This window comes from Natrix helvetica, assembly GCF_964273705.1.
Source record: "Natrix helvetica genome assembly, chromosome: 10".
Taxonomy (NCBI): Eukaryota; Metazoa; Chordata; class Lepidosauria; order Squamata; family Natricidae; genus Natrix; species Natrix helvetica.
Window position 1 is genome coordinate 16,834,581 of NC_138561.1, and position 26,497 is coordinate 16,861,077.

The window sequence follows — 26,497 nt, forward strand, 5'->3', positions numbered from 1 at the left end:
TGAATAGAAGGACCAGGGGAGGCATGACAGTAGTGTTCCAATATTTGAGGGGCTGCCACAGACAGGAGGGGATCAGGCTATTTTCCAAAGCACCCAAAGGCCAGACAAGGAATAATAGATGGAAACTGACCAAGGAGAGATTCAACCTAGAAATATGGAGGAACTTTCTGACAGTGAGAATAATCAACCCATGGAACAGAAGTTGCCTTCAGAAGTTGTGGGAGTTTCATCACTGGAGGCTTTCAAGAAGAGACTGGACTGCCATCTGTCAGAAATGGTGTAGAGTCTCCTGCTTGAGCAGGGGGTTGGACTAGATGACCTATAAGGTCCCTTCCAACCTCTGTTAATCTGTTAAATCTGTTGTGGTCCCTTCATTTCAAACAGGATGTAACAGAGCTGGAAGACATGCAGAAGAACGCACTAAAATGATCTGATGGGTTTACGCAATGTAAGAAAAGCCCAAGATATTTATGATTCTTTACAGGTAGTTCTTGACTTATGACCAAAACAGCCCAAAAACTCCTGTTGCTAAGTGAGACATTTATGAACTGAATTTTGCCCCGTGTTACAACCTCTTGCCACCATTGTTAAGTTAGTAACGTGGCTGTTAAGTCAATCTTGCTTGTCAGAAGGTCTCAAAAGCAGATCAGATGACCCCGGCAGACTGCAACCGTCATAAATACAAGTCAGTTGCCAAGCATCTGAGTTTAGAGCCCATGACCATGGGGATGCTACGATGGTCATAAGTGTGAAAAATTGTCATAAGTCACAGTGACGCTGTAACTTTGAACAGTTACTTAAACAAAATGTTCTAAGTTCAAAATGATCTCTAGTATACTTTGAAAAAATTAGTATAAGAACATAATCAGGGCTCTAGTGGATTGGATCACTTGTCTATCTGAGCAGTTCTCACAGTGGTCCACCAACTGCACCAAGAAGCCTGAAGGCCTTCAGAAGCAGTTCCAATACCGTTAAGACCATTAAGGGCCCAAAACCAGTTCCAGGAACTGGTCCAAACCTTATAAAACGATGCACAACATGGAGAAAGTAAATAGGTTTCGCCTCCATCTCTTAAGACAACTGGACTAAGGTCATCTCTGGAAGCAAATTCTACAGTATGATCTGCACCCACCATCATAGGACATCCTTAATGAACGTGTCTCTGGATGGAATGACAACGTCCCCAATTTTGGATGTTGTTAGAAGAAGATTGGATCAATTCATGAAAGACAGGTCTATCCAGAGCTCTCAGCCTTGGAGACTCAACGTGTTGGGCACCCCATGAAAGAGAAATAATGGCAGAAGAGGTGATGTCTTTGTCTCCTGCTTGGGAGAATATTATGGGATGGGATTAATTTGCAACTAACAACCACAGCAGCAACCTGTGTCTCACATGAACCAAGGTGACTGACAGTTGAGTCTGAGGGAGTACTTACGACAAGGACTCTCAATCGTAATTCGCCAAAAGAGTAACTCTGTGTTTCAATATTAATCTCCTTGGTATGGCACCCACTTTTTAAGAAAAACAAATTAAACCTCTGGCTGCAAACTTGTTGTTCTAAAGGAAGGAAGCGGGGGGGGGGGGGGAGGAATGGAAGCAATACAGACAAGTTGGCCATTACAGAGGACTTTTTGACACTGAGTTGGTTGTGTTTTAATGTCAGCCAGTTGGAGCCCCATGCAAAACCTTTGGTTGTTCCTTTCACCAGATTGGGGCAATTCCAAAGAAAAAGAGAAAAAGATTTACAGAATCCTTTCGGGCTTGAAAAAAAAAAAAAAAAACCGAACGAGCTTTTAAAAAAGTATGAATTTGTACGTCTCCGTTCAAATTCCACCCACCCCCGTATGGTACACCTTTGTACACAGGCATGTTTTGTTCGTCTGTATATATGTACATCTATCCACACGCCCCGGGGGTTCCTGCTTTGCGAGGAGGGTTAAAAATCCATCGATAAGGTACCCTGAGCCGCCTCTTCGCGACCTCGGACGTAGATTTCGCACGGGATCTCCTCCATCACCCTTTCTTCGATCACCTGCTCGGGACATTCGTGAGCCTGCTTGAAGGTGTAGCTGCTTTTCTTGAAGGTGCTGTTGAAGGTTTTCATCGGCTGCGGAGGGGCGAAATCGTTGTGGAAAGGGAGTTCCATGGAACTCAGGTTGGTCCTGCTTTGCTTGGCCGTGGCGGCTTGCGAGCCGCAGTGATGGTCGTGAATGCACCGCGAGGCGGTGGAGGAGCGCCTCATTTTCTGGTAGTTTTCCAGTTCCTCGGAGAGGTCAGCCAAATCAGCCGAAATCTCTTTGTCCCTCAGGGAGAAGAGCTCGTAGTGGGGAGGGTCGAAAACCTCCTGGAAGCCGGTTTTGTTGAAGGTGGTTTTACAGGTCATGACTTTTTTGCGCGGTTGCTTGATCTGCACCAGGATGGAAATGATGAGAAGGACCAAGACGATCCCGGAAGTAATTCCAATGACCGTCCCATGAGTTTTGGTGATCTGTTCGAATAATCCTGTTTTCTTCTTTTCTGAAACAAACCGACCGACAAATGAACAGATTAGTGAAGACTCTAGAAAGAGTGCAGAGAAGAGCAACAAAGATGATTAGGAGACTGGAGGCTGAAACATATGAAGAAAAGGTTGCAGGAACTGGGTATGTCTAGTTGAATGAAAAGAAGGACTAGGGGAGACATGATAGCAGTGTTCCAATCTCTCAAGGGTTGCCACAAAGAAGAGGGAGTCAAGCTATTCTCCAAAGCATCTGAGGGCAGGACAAGAAGCAATGGGTGGAAACTAATCAAGGAGAGAAGCAACTTAGAACTGAGGAGAAATTTCCTGACAGTTAGAACAATCAATCAGTGGAACAGCTTGCCTCCAGAAGTTGTGAATGCCCCAACACTGGAAGTTTTAAAGAAGCTGTTGCATAACCATTTGTCTGAAACGGTATAGGGTTTCCTGCCTAAGCAGGGGGTTGGACTAGAAGACCTTCAAGGTCCCTTCCAACTCTGTTATTCTACTCTATTCTATATTATGTTAAAATGATCAGCGACCAGATTTAAATCCAAACAACAGGTTGTAATCCTCGATTTACAGCCACAGTGGAGCCCCAAAATCACTGGGATACTCACTGGACAACTGTCTCAGTGAGTATCCCAGTTGTGCCCCAATTTATGACCTTTCTCGCCATAGTCATTGCAGGCTAGCTCTCCCAACAGCCAAGAGTTCGATCCTGATCAGCTCAAGGTTGATTCAGTCTTCCACCCTTCCGAAATCAGTAAAATGAGGACCCAGACTGTTGGGGGCAAGAGGCTGACTCTGTAAATCGCTTAGAGAGGGCTGTAAAGTGGTATAAAAGTCTAAGTGCTATTGCTTGCTACCTAGGTGTACATTTTCTCAACGTACATGCCTTCAAATATGGAAGCGTGAACTATTATATCCTCTGGTAGAAAAAGACACGGCCTTGATCTATGTCGCAAGGACACATTCTCAAATTAAGAGCTGGGGGAAAAAGCATTTCTTCTCACAGAGAACACTTCTTAATAAACCACATTCTCTTATTCGACTGAGGAATCCCACAGTGTATTATTATTAGCTAGTAACCCCCTGTTGTTACCCAGAGGGGTGTAAACTCAACTGCATCAAAATTGTATGGTCGTGAAGGGTCCAGAGTTACTTAAGATGAGATGGGTGGTGTAGGAATTTAACAAATAAATCTGCAAAGCTGTGGGTCAAACATTTATTTTGGTCATGCGGCATGGTAGCAAACATAAAAATGTTTTAAGCTACTTAATTTATTCTTAGTTTCTATCTTCGGGCTGATATTTCTATCTTCCACTGGTCAGGGAGGAATGACGTTTTGATTGAAAATGAAGAATTTGTGGCCTTCAACCTGGTACTGAAGAACAAATCTATTCACATTGTCCTTGGTGTTTGGGGCCAATGAATGGCGTTACATCAGGAAAATCAGGGTTCCAAAATCTCAGCCTTCCTAAGAAGACTTCCTAGGTAGACAGGAAGCCTTGTTGTGGCCCACCAGTGGCCAGCAGAGCTGGTGGCAGATTCAGACAGTGAGGAGGTTGGGGAGGAACATGGGCCAGTCCTGGAGTCTGGGGAAAGCTCTGACGAGGGCTCTGTGTCGGAGGCAGAGATGGGGCCAGGGCCATCCAACAGTTATCAGCTGCCTTCAGAGTAAGACATCAGTGAGGCAGATGAACAGCTGGACCCTGTTCCAGATGTGTATGCACAGAGCTCTCAGGGGAAGGGAACAGCTAAGGAACAAGGGTTGACTCGGAAGTAAAGGCACATGTGGATGTTAAATGGCCCCTCCCATAGGGAATAAAGAGGAGCGAAAGGGGAGGGGAGTTTGCAGGAGACAATTAGTTCAATTCATTAGGGTGAAGGTCTGTTCCTGACTTCTTGCCCAGTAATTGCTGCTACAGCTTGGCGTTTGGAAGATATCGGTCTGGCAGCTCTCCAAGCCTGATCAAGGTCTGTAGTTGTGAAACCTCATGAAAGACTGTTGGCCGGGACTTTGCTGGAGAGGAATTCCCTTTAACCTAAATAAAAGAGGTTTTATCAGGACAAGGAGTCGGCGTCTTGATCTTGGGAAGCTTAGGTCAGAACAAGCCTGATCAGGTAAACTAATTCTACCATTGCGAAGCTAACCGTAACAGAATCTTGCAAGTCGGAAAGTACAATTCCTCTGAAAAGGTTGTCAAGAGCTCATTGGCCTGTGCTACGTCTAAATATATACAATCTTGGTGTAACAGCTCGTTATGCAGAAGTCTGAGGTATAAGCTAATTAGGACACTAGTTAAATTGAAAAGCATGGCTTAGACTTTTGCGAAAGGCATTCTCTAATTAGATGGCGCAGATGGCAACGTTTCAGCTGAATCTCAATATGGAAGAGAGCCAGGTCAACGTGTCTAAATGGCATCGGATTTGCTAGAGGAAGTTTTCTTGAAAAGTTCAGTTAAAATGGCTTTAATTTTTAAATAATCGTTGTCACGCCCTTAATGTCATGAACATTCATCAAATGCGGGTAAACGGAATGTATAAACAGACCCACTGCTTCTCCGTTGCGGTAATTTTCCGAGCGAGGTTAGTGATGAATGCAGTAACACACTTAATAGAGAAATAATAATGTCACACATTGTGGCTAGTCATGCCAAGACAGTTGAAATTCTTCTGAAAGTAGCAGGAATGATATATGCCTTTCACAGAACGGCATTAAGTTTGCAAAATTAGCTATTTCTTGCAAATCAATTGCTATTTTACATTTGAATATGGAATGAAGACCTTTCATTTGAAGTGATATACGCACGAGATTGGAAGTAACAATCTCAGCATAACTCTGGAACGCCTCGAGCAATTTCAACCAAACTTGGTACACAGATGACTTACCCTCTGGAGAAAAATACTGTGGGGGGTAAGACACCCCTAACACCCCTTGGAGTGTGTGTTCTGTTAAGATACAGCCTGTTGTGCCTTAAAATGACTTCTACTGTACTGCCATAAATGGCTTCTACTGTACAGCGCAGTGGAGTTGCCATGGTAACGGCTTCACAGTACTCCACAAGAGGGATCCCTCTGGTAAGGGGGAAAATCCAACATTAGAAATGACATTTTGTCCTGGCATTTTCCCCCTATAAATAAATACTTGGACAACACCAGGTTATTGGCTAGTTTATATATATATATATATATTACTTAAGAAAAGCCCATGGATCCTGAGAAATAATTCTTAGTCTTGCTATCCTCTGTTCAAATAAAGGCAATAAATATTCTGTCCCCAACGCTATGATTGAATGGGCGATTTTTCCCCATTTTCAAAAGTACTTCTCTTCTTCCATTCAGAAAAAGGATGTCTGAACTAAGAGTAAATTATATATACAGATGCATCAGAATAGTCTATTTGTGAAACTATTTTGTCTAAGAATGATCAATGCTGAAGATAACAGTGATAGCTCATTTTAAACAATCTGCAGTAGGTCTGCAACAGTTCTATTTTTATTAAGCTATAAAACAGAAAAACAAGAAAAGTAATGCACTGAAGCCTGGAAAACTGCCTTTATATGGTTTCAATTTAAAACAGAGCTCCAAAGCGAAGAAGCAAGTAACAGTCCCAAAGATGCTTTTTCAAAAGGCAACTGGACTTTCTTAGTTTTTTCCCCCCATTGAGGACGTTTCACTTCTCATCCAAGATGCTTCATCAGTTCTGACTGAATGATGGAGAATTCTCCACCATTCAGTCAGAACTGAAGAAGCTTCTCGGATGAGAAGTGAAATGTCTTCCAGGGGAAAAAAAGCAAAGAAATTCCACTTGCCTCTTGAAAAAGCACCTTTGGGACAACCATGACTTGGATGACTGAGAATCTCCATAGACATCATGCTAATAACAAATAACATAAAGCTGGCAAAAAACTTCAACTGTCCTAAGCAGAAAAAAGAAGAATGGCTGAATTATGCAACTTGTTTAACTTGAGCTCTGCTTTGTAAAATTTAGGCAGGCAAATCTCTCAGGTTCCAAGAAATAAATTTAGTTCACAGTCTTTTGAGTTTGGAATAGCAATAGCAACAGCACTTAGACTTATATACCGCTTTACAGTGCTTTTACAGCCCTCTCTAAACGGTTTACAGAGTCAGCCTCTTGCCCCCAACGATCTGGGTCCTCATTTTGCTGACCTCGGAAGGACGGAAGGCTGAGTCAACCTTGAGCCTGGTGAGATTTGAACTGCCAAATTGCAGTCAGCGGAAGTAGCTTGCAGTACTGCACTCTAACCACTGCGCCACCACGGCTCTGGATGACAATTGTCTTTAGGGTGCTAAAAAGGAAAACGGAAGGCTCACTTATCACCGATTCAAATGTTTCAGTGACTACTCACCTTTGCAATGATTTTCATCCCAGGGATACGCACAGTTTTGAATGCCATTGCAAACCAAGGAATTATTGATGCACATGTTGCTATGGCAGAAATAGGTACTACCTAAACAGGGAGCTGAGAGAAATAGGGGAGAAAAAAATAAGATTACACAAATTTCAGCTGTTCCTTAAAATATATTTTCAGTACATAAATTTCTTCAAAGTTTCATTAGATTTTAGGTATAGGTTTTTAGGTATAATAGAGCAGCATATTTAATGGAGTTGGCCTAGTGGTGAAGACACTCGCCTCCCATTCAAAAGGTTGAGAGTTCAATCTTAGGAGGCAGCAGATATTTCTCTCCTAGGGCACCAAGAAAAAAAAAATCTGCTATGAACTTCTCAGAGCATCAGGAAGGGCATCCAGTCAGTAAATGCTCAGCTCCATCCAGTTATCCCAATTCTACCCCGAATAATTAAGGGATTACAACTTCATAAAAAGTGAGTTTCAGTGTAACATATTTAGAATATTTGTAGGAAATGACCAGGCTGAGCCTGAGGGAAAGGTCAAATGTGTCATCAGTCATGAGTCCCTGCAGGCCCACAAAAGATCTAAATCCAGCCAAGCTGGAATGCCATAATTCCTGCTCATTTCCCTTGATCGTTAGTAGCTCAGATTGTTGTACAGCGCTTAAGCTGCAATAAATCTTGATATTCACTTGAATCTGAATCTCCTGATTTCCCCGGCGCTTGACAATATTTTTTATAGATTTGGATATCTCTATCCACGCACCCTATAAAAAGTAGCCTATCAACAGGTTTATTTTCCCCCAGCAAAACAGGGACTATATGTTTTCATGATATAGTAAATCAACTTGGTGAGAAATTGCTCTCCTGTATCCATTTCTTTCCAAGTTTCTGGCTTTTCACAAATCTGTATCTTTAATTATGAGTCATCAACTATGGATTGTGAGTAGAGCAATAAGATGATTATGTCCCCAAGTTATCAGAAAAGATACAGATATAATTTCAGATTTAATTATAATTCTTGTTCCCTGCTACTGTTCTTAGCCTAATGTGCAGCATTTTAATTAAGGGCAACGATGACTCCAAAGCTTAGTATATTACAGAAGGTTCTTCTAAGCAGGATTATCTCAAAGTATGCCAGGAAGGAGAAAAAACAAAACCATCCAAGAAGTCTTGCACAATCATACTGTCTTTTCCAACTGAAGGCTGAAGGATACAAAACCTTTGCCAGACCAATTCTCGAATACAGCTCATCTGCCTGGAATCCGCACTGTATATCGGATATTAATACAATTGAGCGAGTTCAGAGGTATTTCACGAGAAGGGTCCTCCACTCCTCTGCTCACAACAGAATCCCTTATGCCACCAGGCTCGAAATTTTGGGCTTGGAAAACCTGGAACTACGCCGCCTATGGTCTAACCTAAGCATAGTACACAAAATTGTCCACTACAACGTCCTACCTGTCAATGATTACTTCAGCTTCAACCGCAATAATAGACGGGCAAACAATCGATACAAACTCAAGGTAAACCGCTCCAAACTCGATTGCAGAAAATACGACTTCAGCAACAGAGTGGTCAACGCCTGGAATGCTCTACCTGACTCTGTGGTTTCTTCCCCAAACCCCCAAAACTTTAACCTAAGACTGTCTACCGTCGACCTCACCCCATTCCTAAGAGGTCCGTAAAGGGGACATGCATAAGCACACCAGCCTGCCTACCGTCCCTGTCCTGCTGTCCCCATTTACTTGTATTCATTTCCTTTCTTCGTGTCCATGTTTGTGCTTATACCTGTTACCTTTTACGTGTTTGACAAACGAAAGAAATAAATAAAATATACTTACGATCCATAAATGAGGTGAAGAGCATCTGAAAACGGCTTAACCGACTCCCCTCGTCCGCCCACATGCGTATCACCCCGGTTCCTGTTTGAAGCATCACATCATTAGCCACGGTGCTGCAAAACTTCGCTTTCAGGTTTTCAATGGAACTGCTTCCGTCATAGACGGCTACGAAGTTCCTCTTGCATTCGTTGGAGTGCTCCATTTGATAGTCCAGAAATCTCAAATAAATCTATTGGAATGTTACAAGAAAACGTATTTTCAAAGAAATGAAGGAATCGTTCAACGGCACAAAGCCCAATGGGAAAACGTTGCTTTTTATTAGGGGTGAAAAAATAAAGAGTAATAGAACAGAATAAGAGTGTTGGAAGGGACCTTGGAGGTCTACTAGTCCAACCCCCTGCTCAAGCAGGAAACCCTATACTATTTCATGCAAATGGCTGTCCAGTGTTTTTATAAAAACCTCCAGTGTTGGAGGAATTACAACTTCTGGAGGCAAGTTGTTCCACTGCTTTATTGTTCTCACTGTCAGGAAATTTATCCTTAATTCTAGGTTGGTTGTTTCCTGGATTAGTTTCCATCCATTGCTTCTTGTCCTGCCTTCAGGTGTTTTGGAGAATAGGTTGACTTTCTTTGTGGCAACCCTTTAGAAATTAGAATGCTCCTATCATATCACCCCTAGTCCTTCTTTTCATTAGACCAGTGTTTCTCAAACTTGGCGACTTTAAGTCCTGTGGACTTCAACTCCCAGAATTCCCCAGCCAGCTATGCTGGCTGGGGGATTCTGGGAGTTGAAGTCCACAGGACTTAAAGTCGCCAAGTTTGAGAAACACTGCATTAGACTAAAGGTAAAGGTTCCCCTCGCACATATCTGCTAGTCATTCCCAACTCTAGGGGGCACTGCTCATCTCTGTTTCAAAGCCAAAGAGCCAGCACTGTCCAAAGACGTCTCCATGGTCATGTGGCCGGTATGACTCAATGCAAAAGGCCCATAGAACGCTGTTACCTTCCTACCAAAGGTGGTCCCTATATTTCTACTTGCATTTTACGTACTTTCGAACTGCTAGGTTGGCAGAAGCTGAAACATGTAACAGGAGCTCACTCTGTTACGTGGCACTAGGGATTCAAACTGCCAATCTTTCTGATTGACAAACTCAGTGTCTTAGCCACTGAGCCACCACATCCCATGCTATAGTCATTAGACTAGACATACCCAATACCCACAAGAGTTCTTCATATGTTTTGGGCTTCAATCCCCTTGTCATCTTTGTTTCTCTTCTCTGCACTCTGAAATTTCATTCAGATATAAGGAATAGATGCACAGCTTCTCTCTCTCTCTCTCTCTCTCTCTCTCTCTCTCTCTCTCTCTCTCTCTCTCTCTCTCTCTCTCTCTCTCTCTCTCTCTGTGTGTGTGTACACAACTTGCCATTTCTAATCATTGCATTCTCTCATGCATAAAGCTAAAATAATCACATGTTCCAAAACAATTCCCCTCTTAAATAGATTTTAGACCTTTTCGAGGGCAGAGAGGGACAAAAAAAATCAATTTGATTGCAACAGAAAATGGAGCTTTCCTTGAAGAACAGACGCAAATCCTTGTATCTTTCCTCCCATCCCCAAGCAAGCTTGATTAAACTGCAAAGCAATTTATTTCCCTTCCTCTGGAAATTAAGTCTGCATTGCTAAGGTGCTATAATTGAAATAGCAAAGAGACATTATGTAACTCTCTATTCATTACATAGAATTCCTTGTTGAACTTCCAAAATTAAAGGGAACACTCACAAACATAAAAAAGAACTTTGTGAGATGAAAGAAGACAAGAATCAGGCCAGCATTTTGTAGGTTTCTACTGTAAAAAGGAGGCAAACTTTCATTCAGACATTTTTCTCCACCTGCAAACTGTGATGATCGTAAAAGGAACCGGCTGCAGGCCTGATAGTCTGATTCATATAATTCTGTCTTGATAGATGCATTACATGTCAGAGTTTGTTGCATAAATTCAAATCCAGAAGCACACACAGATAACTGAGGCAGCAGGATTCATTAACTTCTTTACATACATAAGAATAGATGAATAAATGTACAATACCAACAGGTGATTCTTCCAAGTAAACCCAAGGCAGGAGAGTTACAGGCAAACACAAGCAGTTAAGCCCAAACTGCTAGTTTACTTCTCAGAGCAGCGGACTGCTTAAGTTTCTGTTTCGATGCTCTGCACAGACTCAGATCTGTTTAAGCTCCTATTGGCTGACCTTGTTCCCATGTCTTTCTCAATCATGAATATTTTAACATTACATGATTTCATCAGTTTTATCAGGTAGAAGACAGGTCAACAATTCCTACACAGACAGATGTTTACACGCATATCTTGTTTAAATGTGATTCACTTTATTGTGCTTTGCAACTATTGTGATCTTTTAAAAAGACCTTCCACCTAACAAAAGGATTGCAATCACTGAAGGCACAAATCGTAACTTGGCATTTTGTAGCAATATAAAATATTTATTAATTAAGGATGTACCTCATTTTTTTTCCAGACCTACTGCTATCGCATGCTTAGCGGACTACGGTATACATATGTACTACACATTGATATGTACTGAGAAGCCCCCCTGCTCCCCAAATTGTGCAATTTGTTTATTGCAATATTCTGGAACTGGAGCTGCCATATCAGAGCCAAGGTGGCACAGTGGTTAGAGTGCAATACTGCAGGCTACTTCAGCTGACTGCTAGCTGCAGTTTGGCCGTTCAAATCTCACTAGGCTCAAGGTGGACTCAGCCTTCCATCCTTCCAAGATGGGTAAAATGAGGACCCAGATTGTTGGGGGCAATAAGCTGACTCTGTAAACCACTTAGAGGGGGCTGTAAAAACACTATGAAGCGGTATATAAGTCTAAGGGCTATTGCTATTGCTATCTTTCAGGTATACTGGGACTACAGTAAAAAAACAAGGAATATCCTCATATTTTAAAGCAGGGGTCCCCAGCCCTCGGGCTTGAGCTGTTTGGAACTGGGCCATGGAAGTGCCAGGTGCATGCATGCCCACGCACATCCCTGCTTGTGAGAGCTCAGGAGCACGTGCTCAATTTGTGCGAGTGGCGGCTGCGCATGCCCGCTGCTTGTGCAAAGGGAGCTGCGGCAGTGCACACGCTTGTCCTCCTCTCTCCCATTCCCAGTCTGCAAAACTGGAAAAGTTGGGAACTCTGTTTTAAAGCACCTAACAGCTGAAGGATTGCCATACCAAATAGTTACCCGACTAATTTCATCTGGAAGCAGCTTACCAAGCCAACTCCGGATTGGTTTTTCGGTAAGCGCCAGTGCAATGATTAATTTCTGCGAATGGGGAAATGACAATTTGCAATTCTTACTAGCAACCAGCTCTTCTTGGATACTGATAAGAAATTAGATACTTATTAGACTCCAACTCTTCCGTAGACCCACCTTGGAATTTGGAGTTGCCTTAATTGTCCATATGCAGTCAACGGCTTCCCCCGGCTTGACTTTTTCTCCATGTTCTACCTGGCTCGAGCGCACTATGCCATCGGCTCCGGAGAGCTCAAATTGGCAATCTAGAATGGGAAAGACACAACTTGTGCTCAAAACGGAGATAAAAGTGATGTAGAGCAGGGGTGTCAAACTCGATTTCATGGAGGGCCACATCAGGGTTCTGTTTGACCTTGGGGGCCGGGGTGGGCATAGCCGTGGGGGCTGTGGCCAGCTCGATATCCCTCCTGTTGGTGGTGGCCTGGGTGGGGCTGGGGAGATCAGTTTTTGGCTGCCACATTTTCCTCCAGCAATCTGCCAGCAAAATAGTAGCTCGGGAGGGGCGCACACAATCCTCCCGAGGTCCGTTTTAGGCTGTCACGGCCTCTTACAGCATGCCACCAGGTTGTAGATAAGTGCCCAATCAGCCTGGGCTGGGGCCAAGGCACCGCGGGCCGGTCCTTCACTGTTTCCAGTGTGGCCCCATGGGCCAGATCTAAGCACTCTGTGGGCCGGATGTGGCCCGCGGGCCTCGACTTTGACACCCCTGATTTAGAGTGTAATAAGCAAAAGAGATGAGTGCTGTAATTCCGTACCTGGGATGGGCTTTAAAATACCTTCTCGGTGGGTGAAATCAGGATCTAGAAAGGAGAAGGAGGAAGGGGGGAAAAAAGAATGTTATTCTGTCTAAAATTTAATTAGAAAGCAAGATAATCTAGGGACCGGAAAAATGCAGAACACCCGGATGCTGGGCTGAGAAATGACACCTGATTTATTCCCCATGACATACAGGGAGTCTTTGACTCACAACAGTTCACTTAGTGACTATTCAAAGTTACGACAGTGCTGAAAAAGGTGACTTATGACCCCTTTTTCACAGTTATGACCATTGCAGTATCCTCATGGTCATGTATTAAAAAATTCAGACGCTTGGCAACTGACTCATATTTATGACGGTTGCAGTGTCCCGGGGTCACTTGATCTGCTTTTGCAACCTTCTGACAAGCAAAGTCAATGGGGAAGGCCAGATTCGCTTAACAACAACTTAACAACCGCAATTATTTCGCTTAACAACGGCGGCAAGAAAAGCAGTCAAATGAGGCAAAACTCATTTGACAAATATTTCTCTTAGGAGCAGACACCTTGGGCTCAATTGTGGTCATAACTCAAGGACTACCTGTTGAAAAACTCAATAATGAGGCAGCTGACATGTCCTGCCTAAGTCTTTAATCCTATTTGTATCGGTTGAGGGGATTCTGTGTATTTTCCCCCACTTACAATTAATATGTTTTCAGAATAAACCTTCTTAAGTTCAGAATCATGATTTGAGGTTCCTGCTTATAAGACGTTGAAATGTCAAGGTTGCCTCTCTGACATCAAGAGCAATACAAGATTAACAGGTAAAATGTGGCTGTAGATCAGTGATGGCTAACCTTTTCCAGACCGAGTGCCCTTATGTGCATGCGCATATGCGCGCAAATGCACTGGTGCACACCTGAACTCCCAAATGTAATGTGTGGGTGCCCTCATACGCAACCTTTCCTCCATGTATGCATGGCCCCTCCCGCATGTGCCACACTACTTGCGCATGCGCAACAGAGACCCAAAAACCAGCTGGCTGGTGAGAGGTGCGCACCCATGCGCAGCAGAGCTGAACTGGGGCGACAGCTTACATGCCCATAGAGAGGGTGCTACGTGCCACCTCTGGTATACGTGCCATAGAGTTCGCCATCACGGCTCTAGAATCTACCTGCATCTCTCAGCAAAACGAGCATAAATCAACCCTGAGTAGAATAAATAGGATAAATTGTGTTTTGGCAAGCGGAACAAGAAACCCAAAAGGATTGTAGCAGAATCACTACAACACCAAGTAAGAAAAATGGGAGACGTCTACCTGGGATAAATGAATACTTGGCTTTAAATCCTCGTCCTTCCAATTCTTCATCCGAAGTAAACTTGATCCACATAAATCTTCCTGTTGACCTAATCGGGCCGGGGCTTTTCAGACCGCAATAGCGATCGATGATCGGGGAGAACCCAAAAGGACCGTCTCGAACTTCCAGGTGATCGAACCGACATTCGAAGGAAGGCTCGACAAAGAACGGTTCGTCGAATGTCAACTCTATCCTTTGCCGCGGGGCAGCTGGAGGAAAGCAGAAAGCAGAGTACGAACCAATGTCACTTGCAACGAATGAAAGCCACTTGCTGAAAGATATATGAATAGCAAAAGTGATACCCTGTTCCCCTGAAAATAAGACCTCCCGGATAATAAGCCCAATCGGGCTTTTGAGCTCATGCGCTAAAATAAGTCCTCCCTTGAAAATACCCCCCCCCCAATATTGCAACACAGCAGCAGCCATGAGGTGACCCTCTCTTATTTTTGGGGAAACACAGTAGCACTTCAACTTAAATACCATTCCACAGTACTTTTACAAACCTCTGTAAATGGTTTACAGAGTCAGCCTATTGCCTCCAATAATCTGGTTTCTCATTTTACCGACCTCGGAAGGATGGAAGGTTGAGCCAACCTTGAGCTGGTCAGGATCAAACTGCTGGCAATGGGCAGAGTCAGCCTGCAATACTGCATGCTAATCACTGCACCAGAGCTCTTGATAGATAGATAGATAGATAGATAGATAGATAGATAGATAGATAGATAGATAGATAGATAGATAGATGATAGATAGTTGATGGAGAGAGAAAGAGAATGAGAATATAGACAGACAGACAGTGATAGATATTGTAAATAAATAGAAGATAGATAGAAATAAAGAGATGCGTGATAGACCAGGGGGCCCCAACCTGAAGTCATAAGTTGAGAACTACAGTATCTCTTATGTTCCTTTCAGTTTAATGATTCTGTGATGGAGTTAACAACCTGGAGTTATTTCTTCCCAACTTAAGTGCAGCTTACACATAGCTTAAATATTCTATAGAGCTGTGTTGTCAGCCTGGAGTTGTGTAGATTTCAACTCCAATATCTGACTGGAGAATTCTGGGAGCTGAAGTCCACACAATTTAAAGATGCCAAGGCTGAGAAATCAGCTCACTTCTGTCCTGTCACTTTTTGCATATTGTTAGCCAAAAGGCTACACAACTGCATCGCTAATACAAAGGTGAGCTTAAAGGCAAGACTTTTGAAGTGGGTGTAGTTTTCTCTGCCCTCTAATAGGATTTGCAGCTTCCAATGACAGGAGCATCTGCTGATAAAATAAAACCAATTTTATCGGTGCCACCATTGGTGCCGCCATTTTGTTCTTTTGCTTCAACCCACCCCTGCTCTGTTCCACGTGGTCTACATGTAATTTATTCACACTTTCAGTCATGGGTCATGAAAAAAACAACGACAACGAAGACAGGTCCATACCTTCTAAAATATAGACACATTCCTGATTGGGCGGGTAGAAGTTAGGAAAGTTGAATGAAGCAAAGTGGCCGCCATTGCTTGTTCGAACCCAGTCGCTACACTGAGTAGATGCCATGCGGTTACTTCCAAGATCCCGCCCAACTTTTGGAAGGAAAGAGAAAAACACAATTCACCTTTGCTCTCGCAAATGTCCACAAACATCAGCCCACTTCAGCATAATGAGCTGTGTGGGTTGGCAACATCAAACAGAAGAGATAACCTGTTGATGCACGTTCCAGGCTAGTAAAATCCTCCCCCACCCCCCGAGTTGTGAATAAACAATTTCTTCACAGACCACAAGCAGATGGCAGCATCTAGCTGATTTTGACCTTGGGAAATTAAATGGGGACAGAACTGATAGTATACACATGAAAGGATCTGATAGTGCATTGAAATGGTACATGAAAAAGAGAGCATTAAGAAATGCCAAAACTGTAAACATCCCACCAGAAGGAAACCATAATTCGGAAAATATTGGACTGTACAGAGATGGATAGATTTGACATTAAAAATCAAGGATAAAGGAGACTGAGAGTATTATTCAACATGGGATAGGTTTTTATCAGTGGTTAGATATAAGAGGTAGAAGTTAGAAGAAAGATGATTATGATGTGTATGTAAAAGATGAATAGTATTTGTGACTTATCAGCATGCTAGTAATAACTAATATGATTACAAACAAGTTAATATAACTATAATTATTGCTATAATTAATATGCATATTACTATTATTACTACTAGTATATCTGTTGTTTTTTTTGGTAAAATGAAGTGCCTGGACAATACACTGTTTTCAAAATATTTGTACATAAATTATATATACATTATTTTAATATAAGGTAAAGGTTCCCCTCGCACATATGTGCTGGTCATTCCTGACTCTAGGGGGGCAGTGCTCATCTACGTTTTAAAGCCGAAGAGCCAACGTTGTCCGAAGATTTCTCTGTGGTCATGTGGCCGGCATGACTCAATGCTGAAAGAGCACGGAACACTGTTAACTTCCCACCAAAGATCTCTCTCTCTCTCTCTCTCTCTCTCTCTCTCTCTCTCTCTCTCTCTCTCTCTCTCTCTCTCTCTCTCTCTCTCTCTCTCTCCCTCCCTCCCTCCCTCCCTCCCTTCCTCCCTCTCTCTCTTTCTTTCTTGCCACACAACATTCCTACTTGCTCATCCACCCCTGAAACTACCCCAAAGAATGTGGCATTGGCTCAGATGGAAAATATTTTGCCTGCATCTGCTTTAAGGGACGGACATTTAAATCACAATCGATATTAAAACCCTTGCGTAGAAACATATATACGATATATTAAAATGTCAACCCGGCTTACATGAAAGCCTTCTAAAAATTAATTACTCAACATGGGTTTCTTTCCCCCATCACCCCCCCGGCCCGGCTGTTTCTTTTTCAGAGATCCATTAATGTGCCATTCTTGCTTGGTGAAAAGTTAATTAGCCTCTCATGTCTACGCTCTATGAAAATCTGTTGAATTAAGAGATTTTATTCTTAAACTCTGATTCACAGAATTAGCTATCGTACAGATAAGGAAGCTGAAGCCGAAGATGGGGGCCACACATTCTCTCTTGTTTCTGCCTATTTTCCATTATGTGCTGGTTAAGCAAAGGAAAAATCATAGTAAATTTCCTTTTTTCTTTTTTTTTCTTTTTTATTCACTGCTATTTGGACAACCCGTTGAAATATTCTATGTTTTAATCCAGCAAATTTTACAGACTTTATCATTCCATTATACCTTTCTGAATTTATCAAACAAAATGTATCAAATGAAATGTCTTTTGATAATGGCTTATTTTGTTATTTCTAACTAACGTTAGAATGTTCAAGGGACGCGGTGGCTCGCTGGGTAAGATGCTGAGCTTGTCGATCAGAAAGGTCAGCCGTTTGGCGGTTTGAATCCCTAGCAGCGCGTAATGGAGTGAACTCCCAGCTTCCGCCAACCTAACAAGTCAAAATCACTTAAAAATGCAAGTAGAAAAATAGGAACCACTTTGGTGGGAAGTTAACAGCGTTCCGTGCGCCTTCGGCATTTAGTCATGCTGGCCACATGACCATGGAGACGTCTTCAGACAGCACTAGCTGTTTGACTTTGAAACGGAGATGAGCACTGTCCCCTAGAGTCAGGAATGACTAGCACATATGTGCGAGGGAAACCTTTACCTTTAACTAATGTTCAGCGCAGAAAATGGGATTCCGCTTTTTCCCTTATAGAATTTCTCACACCTTACCTTGTGTTTTTTGAGCCACAGCAATGCCTTCCACCACCAAGATGGTTATCAAGAACACTGAGGAGAAATAACAAGAGAAGAAATGTATAAATAGAGCAAAAGGGATATTTGTCTTTATATGTCAAAAGGGAAAAGTTATGTGCAGGCTATTATGCTACTTGATTCAAAAGGAATCACAAAATCGACACTGAACATTTTGCGACCAGTGTCACCAACAATATTTGCAGCCTTTATCTAAAACAAGGGAGAGGAAAATCAACTTAACCTGTTTGCACAATATTCCAGAGCCTGACACCTTGAAAATAAAAGGGCGTTTAAAAGGACAGGATAAATGCTACTCTCTCAGAAGAACTCTCTCTAAAAGCCACTTCATTTTCTATATTCATCTTTTAAACAACTTTTTCAACAGTTCTTCTGAACCCTGGTGGCAAAGGATGCTAATATCTTTCTAAGGTGAGACAACAGAATACAGCGAATGAAAGGGGAATACCACCATTTGTAATGCTCAGTTACATGTTTTCTATGAAGGAAATATTTTATTACTGCATGGAACACCCCCTGATTTGAATATTTCACCTGTTGATTTTTTTAAAAAGTACACGTGATGTTTGTTTAAAGAATCTTTCCAGATTGAAGTGACCTGTTCAGTATACCTGTTCTGTCCCAGCTCCCCAAACACAACAAACCCTCTGAAGTGAACTCAAAGATTCCTTTATTAGGAGCTCCAGCAGCCCCAGCAAAACATTTCCCTCTTAACGCAGGCTAACAAGTCTGTCCCGCCGGAAGATGAATTGTTGTCTGCCACATCTATTCGTCTCCGCCCCCTGCCTTTTATTTGAATTTGGATTTGGATCACGTGACCGTGGGGAGGCTGCAGAGGTCATAAGTGCAAAAAATGGTCCTAAGTCACTTTTCTAGTGCTGTTGTAACTTGATTGGTCACTAGAATAATAGTTGTATGTCAAGGACTACCTGTAGTTCAAAACCACGATTTCAATACTTTACAAAGTATAGGGCCGAGTTAACATATCTAGGGCAGTTTAAGGGTTTGATTCTTTTAGAATAGAATAGAATATAGAGTAGAATAGAATAGAATAGAACAGAACAGAATATAGAGTAGAGTAGAATAGAATAGAACAGAACAAAACAGAACAGAATATAAAGTAGAGTAGAGTAGAGTAGAGTAGAATAGAACAGAACAAAACAGAACAGAATATAGAATATAGAATATAGAATATAGAGTAGAGTAGAGTAGAGTAGAGTAGAGTAGAGTAGAGTAGAGTAGAGTAGAGTAGAATTCTTTATTGGCCAAGTGTGATTGGACACACAAGAGAATTTGTCCTTGGTGCATATGCTCTCAGTGTACATAAAAAGACAAGATATATTCACCACAAATCATAAGGTACAACAGTTAATAATAGTCATAGGGCACAAATCAGCAATCAGGAAAAAAAAAATCAATAATATCAATCATAAGGATACAAGTAACAAAGTTACAGTCCAGCAGTCATAAGTGGGAGGAGATGGGTGATAGGAACGATGAGAAGACTAATAGTAACTGTAATGCACCCTTAGTGAATGGCAGTGGTGAGGGAATTATTTGTTTAGCAGAGTGATGGCGTTTGGGGGAAAAACTGTCCTTGTGTCTAGTTGTTCTGGTGTGCAGTGCCCTATAGCGTCGTGTTGAGGGTAGGAGTTGAAACAATTTATGTCCAGGATGTGAGGGGTCTGTAGATATTTTCACAGCCCTCTTTTTGACTCATGGAATATACAGGTCCTCAATGGAAGGCAGGTTGGCAGTAATTGGTTTTTTTTTTGCAGTTCTAGTTATCCTCTGAAGTCTGTAAGAAATCATAAAATCAAAGCACGCTTATATTCTGGATTCTGGATGAGAGGTGCGGTTGCAAGGCAATAATCCATAACAGAATGGCCTTCGCTTATGATCAACTGTTTTCTTCTGCAAGTTCTTCTACCTTTCAAATACCGTTCCTATATTCCATTAAAAATTGTCCACACACCCAAATACATCCCCACCCCCCACCCCCTGGTCCCTGATTTCGTTAATCCTGATCTACAGCAGAATGTAACTTCCCAACAGACGGCACTGCAGCTGCTGCAGATGGCTAACTGGGCTTCATCGCTACCGACCTGCTCACGACAGAGAACAGACATCATAAAAGAGAAAATCCTATTTTCTATTATGCGTCTCCAGGGTGTTGCTGCACTATTAATTAGTTGCCACCAAGAAAAGGGAGCTGTGTTTTAAATCAGTCCCTCGGTTGCTATATTCAGCTGTTACAAGGTTAGCTTCTTTTTTTCTTCTTCTTCCTCTGCTTCCAGAACTTGCATCATGTTAAACAGCGACGAGCGTGATTTCGCTTTATTAATGAGGTAGTTGTTGTCTAAGCAAACTGTCTTGTCGTGCAAAAATTCTAATATCGGCCCACAGAGAGTCTGTTGGAGGGAGATGATTCGAGAGATCAACAAGGGAAGGGGGAGTGGATGTGGAAGAGCGTCTTGGACATCTCGCTGTGGCCAACTCTCCATGGCCAAGTCAAAAAAGGAAGGGAGGGAGGAAGGAAGGGAGGAGAGGAAGGAAGGAATGGAGGGAGGGAGGGGAGGGTGGAAGGAAGGGAGGAAGGAAGGGAGGAAGGAGGGAGGGAGGGAGGAAGCGAGGAAAGGAGGGAGGGAGGAAGGAAGAAGGGGGAGTGGATGTGGAAGAGGATCTTAGACATCTCACTGTGGCCAATTCTCCATGGCCAAGTCAAAAAAGGAACGGAGGGAGGAAGGAAGGGAGGTGAGGAAGGAAGGAATGGAGGGAGGCAGGGGAGGAAGGAAGGGAGGGAGGGAGGAAGGAAGGGAGGAAGGAGGGAGGGAGCGAGCAAGGGATGGAGGGGAGGTAGGAAGGAAGGAGGGAGGGAGGGGAGGGAAGGGAGGGAGGGAAGAAAGAACAAAAGAAAGAAAATGCAGAAGAAAGGAAAGAAAGAAAACAAAAAATGCGGAAGGAAGGAAGGAGAGGAGGGAGGAAAGAAGGAAGGAAGGAAAAGAAAGAATATAAAAATGCAGAAGGAAAGAAGGAAAGAAAGAAAACAAAAAATGCAGAAGGCAGGCAGGAATGGAGAGGGGCAGGGAGGGAGGGAGGGAGGGAGGGTTTGGATGCCTGTATCTGCTTTTGCAAAACCAGCCTTTTGGTGTGGGCGAAGGAGAGAACTCCACCACAGGCACCAAAGGCAAAGGAAGGCTACGGTTTTTCAGTGTTACTACCGAGCCCTCCTCCTTACACAGCTGCAGCTAGAGACCCAACCTCTAAAGCATGCATAAAAAAAAACCTGATTGGCTTTCACCAAAGCGCCCGCTGATTCTATAAATAGTTCAGCAGTGTATATATGTGCGGAAGATGAGCGGCGCACAAGAACAGCATGGCTAAGTAGCAGATAAAGCAGGCAATTACAGCGGGGGGGGGAGACGCCAGACGCTCCTTTCTTCTAAACCAATTCTGGCCCCATTCACTTTTTTTGTGAAATCCTCTGAATGCCGGCTTGCTTTTCTACCTCGCTCTCCCTTTTCATTTCCCAAACTCTCCCGCATCCTTCCTTTTATTCTTTCTCTGCTATTCTAGTAAGTCATTGCTGGGGGGAAAATATATATATAGATATAGATATATACTGTGCCGACTTCTTGAAACTCAGATTCTCTTATTTGGAACCACTGAAGGGAGGAAAGAGAAGGTTCAGACACAACATTAAATGAGTTTTCTATCATGGGTCCAAAAAGAAAAAGAAGAGTAGATAGAAAGATAAAGAGAGGGAGATAGAATTCTTTATTGGCCAAGTGTGATTGGACGCACAAGGTGCCTATGCTCTCAGGCTACATAAAGAGAATAAAATGCATTCATCAAGAATAAAAAGATACAACACTTAGCGATAGTCAAGGTTACTAATAAACTATCAAATCGTACTAGGAAACAAATAAAAATAATAAAAATTGAAAGATGTAAGCCACATGGTAAGCAACAGATAATCCTTGTTTTACGACCATCCTAGGGAACAGAATTTTTGTGGCTAAACAAGGAGATTGTTAAGGGAGCAGTGTCCAATTTTATGACCTTTTTTTGGCCACGGTTGGTCAGTGAATCACGGCAGTTGTTAAGTGAACCATGCAGTGTTTTTTGTGTTGGGGCTCTTCCCGTGATTGGGGAAGTCAAAGGATGTGTAACACGGAGAATATGTGGCATTTTTCCTCGCTACATAAATTCTAGAGGTCATGTAGTAGCACCACAGGTACAAGTACAGGTAGTTCTCAAGTTACGACCACAATAGAACCCAACATGTATGTTCTTACGTGAGAAATTTGATAAATTTGCCCCGTGTTACGACTTTTCTTGCCGTCTTTGCTAAGTGAATCGCGGCAGTTGTCGAATTAGTAACCCGGTTGTTAAATGAATCTGGCTCTCCCGCTATTGACTTTGCTTGTCAGGAGGTCACAAGAAGGACAGGGCAACTGTCATAAAGGTGAATCGGTTGTCAAGCGTCCGAATGTAAATCACACACTCATGGGGATGCCGCAACAGTTGTAAGTGTGAAAAAATGGTCATAAGTCACTTTTTTCAGTACCGTTGTAACTTTGAAAGGTCATTAAAAGAACTGTTGTAAGTCAAGGACTACCTGTATTATTCAGCAGACACGATAGCCACTTCTGTGAGTTGTTCAACAAGCCACAGTTGTGTTAACAATGAATTAACACAAAAAACTCAACAAAGATGTCGTATTTTCAGTAAGTGGCCATTCCCAGTCTAAATTCCACTCCATTCCTTAAGAGGTTGGTTCACAACTGAATGTCTGTCCCTCTCATTCTTCTTTAGCAATACAGCTAGTCCTCGACTTACGACAACAATCGAGCCCAACACTTTTGATAAGATCATTTCATCTCATTTTACCACCTTTGTAGCTGTTCAGTGAATCACTGCCGTTTTTTAAATTAGTAGCAGGGTCTTTAAATGAATCTGGCTTCCCCATTGATTTTGCTAATCAGAAGGTTGCAAAAAGGGAACGCTGCAACCGTCATAAATGTGAGTCAGTTCCCAAGTGTTGAATCTTGATGCTCGATGACGCTGCTGCAACAGTCGTAAATGTGAAAAACGGTCATAAGTCCCATTCTAAAGACACTGTTTTTTTTCCACTTTTTTTCAGCGCCGTTGTTAACGTTGAACGGATTGTAAGTCGAGAACTACCTGTTCTCTTTCTCGATCGTAGAGTGGCTGTAGAGTGATCTAAATTCAACAGGAGAAGCTGGTTCAGAGAGCGGAAGAGCATACTCGTTGTATCCGTCAACAACTCTTAAAAAAAAAGTTTTGGTTTCCTTTTTATCTTTGCGCTGGGCAATTCTGATTGCAGGAGGTACGTTCAGGTACCCAGGTGTGTCTTTGGACAACTCAAATCACTTTTCCTTCTTGACAACCAGTTCACAACGCTGTCCTGTTTGCCAAGCTCGAAATTACGACAGCTGTAAAGATGTGCTATATTTTCTTCTGCAGCTTCTATTCCTAGTCCGATAAACGTAATGTGGCAATCGCTTTAGCGCTAAAGTCATCCTGTGAAAGCTTTGCTTGCCAGAGGCAGTGTCAGGGTTCCAAGTAACAGAGCCATAGCAAGCGAAATTGCGAGGCAGGTAGATTCCTCAAAGAATGACTTTATTGGAAATATCATATTGGCACATATCTAGTTCAAAACCGACTCTGAAGTCTCCCACAGTTTTCACCCAATGAAAAGTAAAAGTTTGTCTACTTTCTCAAAACAATCAGTCACATGGTCCAATCACGGTATGGATTTGGCAGCCCGGTTGCATCACTCCGCCTTCCTCCGACCAGGTGTGAGAATGACCTTGGTTCCCAAGAGAACATATTTTTGTTTTGGCTAGAGAATCCCCTCTATCTCAAATCCCCCCTCCTTATCCCTCAGCTCCAATGTGGCAACATTGAAGCGGTCAAAAATGGCTTCGGTCAAGTTAGCTTCAGGGTTGACAGATAGGGAGAGAAGCATGAGTGATGTAGAGGTACAAGTAATTTAATTGGATTCAGTAAAATTGGGAATAGGCAGAAGTGCTTGAAAATAGGTCCTATCTACCTATCCAGCATATTGCACAATCTATTTAATTTCAAAAGTGGTTAGAAAAATAATTAAACTTACATGCCACTCTAAGAACCAAATACTTCATTTTAACTTCAGGTTAGGATAAGGTTTGGGGGACCACCAGTGGTGGGTTCCTCACCGGTTTACTACCGGTTTGCTGAGAGGGCATTTTGCATGCGCAATGTTCGCTCTGCTCTCTCTCGCGTGCACCGTGCATTGTTGCACATGCGCAGTTGACTGAAAACTGTTAGGAAGGAATGGTAGGAACCCACCTCTGGGGACCACCCAAGATGTTGACAGAATACAATTACTAACAGTACAGGCGAGCACAGCCAGTGGTAAAAAGATCCTATCAGGTGTAGTTCAGCAGTATTTGAATGAGCATCAGTGGCCCAGCTCTATTTTAAACAGCCTCTTTAAAATCTGATTCAACACTAGATTACATAGAAACTACATTACGTTATTATGTTTGTCACTGAGCTTATCTTTAAAGTTCCGATGACTAGAGCCGATATTAAATGTGGTAAGTCCAAAGTAAAACCTCTCTTATCAGGACCATGAAACAAGAACAATAGGTGGAGTTACTTCTGGATAGATTGTTGTCTGACTACAGACAGAATCTTGCCAGGTTAAAGCACCTATCTGCATAACTATTAGATGTATTCTGTGAATTGCTAGGGAGGATTCAACATTGCTCTCTTCCAGCCCACCAGACATTCAAAGCTCCACTGCTCCTTTCCCCGCTGGGAAGGAGCCCCTCCCTCCTGCAACTCCTGATTATGTTCCTCTGCTGACTGCCGACAGTTCGAGTCTCACTGGCTCAAGGTTGTGATTCAACCTTCCATCCTTCTGAGGTGGGTAAAAGGAGGACCCAGATTGTTGGGGGCAAGAGGCTAACTCTGTAAACCACTTAGAGAGGGCTGCAAAGCATGGTGAAGCGGTATATAAGTCTAAATACTATTGCTAATAGGATGAAAATTGAGACACACACACACACTCTCCCGGAAGCCAGCCAAGGGGTTCATGGTTGGCATGACAAATAAGAGATTGTCTTGATGTGATATTAGCCTAATTACTATGGTACATCACACATGGATAGGAATTTCCCGAGTGGGCACAAAGGTTCTGGAAGGGGATCCCATGATCCTATCATCATAAATGTGACTCAGTTGCCAACTGTCTGAATTTTGATCACATGACCATTGTGCGAAAAGCATAAAAAACTATCATAAGCCACTTTTATCAGCGATGTTGTAACTTTGAACGGTCACTAAATGTTGTAAGTCGAGAACTACTTGCATTCTTCTTTCCATCCCCCCCCTTTTCCACTCCATTTGGTCTGCATTGCTATGAAGGTGGACATCTCCAAGCACCTATTACACAGCATTGTAAAGCCGGGCTTGGGTTGAGTTTGGTAATAGCGACAACGGGAAGACTGTTCGGATGTGCAAAATTCACTGCAAGGGCTTTCAGAGAAGGGCTTCATAAGCTTCAGTATATCATTTAATAAGCTTTAATAAAACAGACCAGTCAAGATATAAATCAAAGTTTGATAGCTGAAAATTTCTGTCTCTTTTGGAAATCCTGGTTATGTTGTCGAAAGCCAACAAGGGAACGCTAACCCCGTGCTTCTCACATACTACACTGAGGCAAGCATTACAATGGTGATAAAACCCCTCCCCTCCCAGTTGGGTTCCGGCAGCCACTACTACTGGTTTGCTCCTGTGTGCACTTTGCCCGCGCGCTGTGTGTGCATGCCCAGTGCAATTAAAATTGCATTAAAAACAAGATGGCGCTGCCATTGGCGCTACCTGAGAATCGGTTCGGGGGCATGGCAGGCCTGGGTCTCACTGTATCCCTTGCCTGCAGTCTTGGTGTAAGTTCTGGAAGCCATTTTTCCTTTTTTGCATCCTGACTGCCACATATTTTAGCCTAGGAAATTGGGAGGGTTTTGTTCTTGTTGTTGAAGCAGTGGAAACTTAGCCATAACAACATTCCTTGCTCGGGAATCAAGGATATTTGCCTGCACCTGGATGGGAGTGACTGGGGATTGCCTCCAGTCAAGTCTGAAGAGTGGATTGGACCAGAGGGGGTATTCAGTAGGTTCTGACCAGTTCTGGAGAACCAGTAGCGGAAATTTTGAGTAGTTCGGAGAACTGGCAAATGCCACCTCTGGCTGGCCCTGCCCCCATCTATTCTCTGCCTCCCAAATCCCAGCTGATCGGGAGGAAATGGGGATTTTGTAGTAACCTTCCCCTGGAGTGGAGAGGGAATGGAGATTTAACAGTATCCTTCCCCTGCCACGCCCACTGAGCCACACCCACAGAACCGATAGTAAAAATGTTTGAATCCCACCAGTGGATTGGACCATGTGAGGAACTTGTGGGTGTGGGGCAGGGTTGTGAACTTTCAACTGGATGGGGAAAACCTGGGAGCTTTCTGATTTGGGTTTCCCCCAGATGTGCCAACATAAACATCTCTAATAAAGTGGAACTTTGAGGAACTTCTAGCCTCACAGTTCTATTT

General features: G+C 42.9%; 1 protein-coding gene across 2 annotated transcripts in view; it reads right to left on the minus strand.

The window, feature by feature from the left end:
• Window positions 1-239: 239 nt before the first annotated feature.
• The window catches only part of NETO2 (neuropilin and tolloid like 2), a 34,922-nt gene continuing 8,664 nt past the window's right edge, over window positions 240-26,497 (minus strand). For both annotated transcript variants that reach the window (XM_081963230.1, XM_081963229.1), the window contains exons 2-9: window positions 17,845-17,901; window positions 15,568-15,708; window positions 14,095-14,343; window positions 12,797-12,841; window positions 12,159-12,286; window positions 8,721-8,949; window positions 6,875-6,988; window positions 240-2,518 (exon numbers count right to left, since the gene is read on the minus strand). In XM_081963230.1, the coding sequence (XP_081819356.1) occupies window positions 1,938-2,518; window positions 6,875-6,988; window positions 8,721-8,949; window positions 12,159-12,286; window positions 12,797-12,841; window positions 14,095-14,343; window positions 15,568-15,708; window positions 17,845-17,901 (1,544 nt within the window). In that variant the 3' untranslated portion in view covers window positions 240-1,937. The remainder of the gene's footprint in view (window positions 2,519-6,874; window positions 6,989-8,720; window positions 8,950-12,158; window positions 12,287-12,796; window positions 12,842-14,094; window positions 14,344-15,567; window positions 15,709-17,844; window positions 17,902-26,497) is intronic.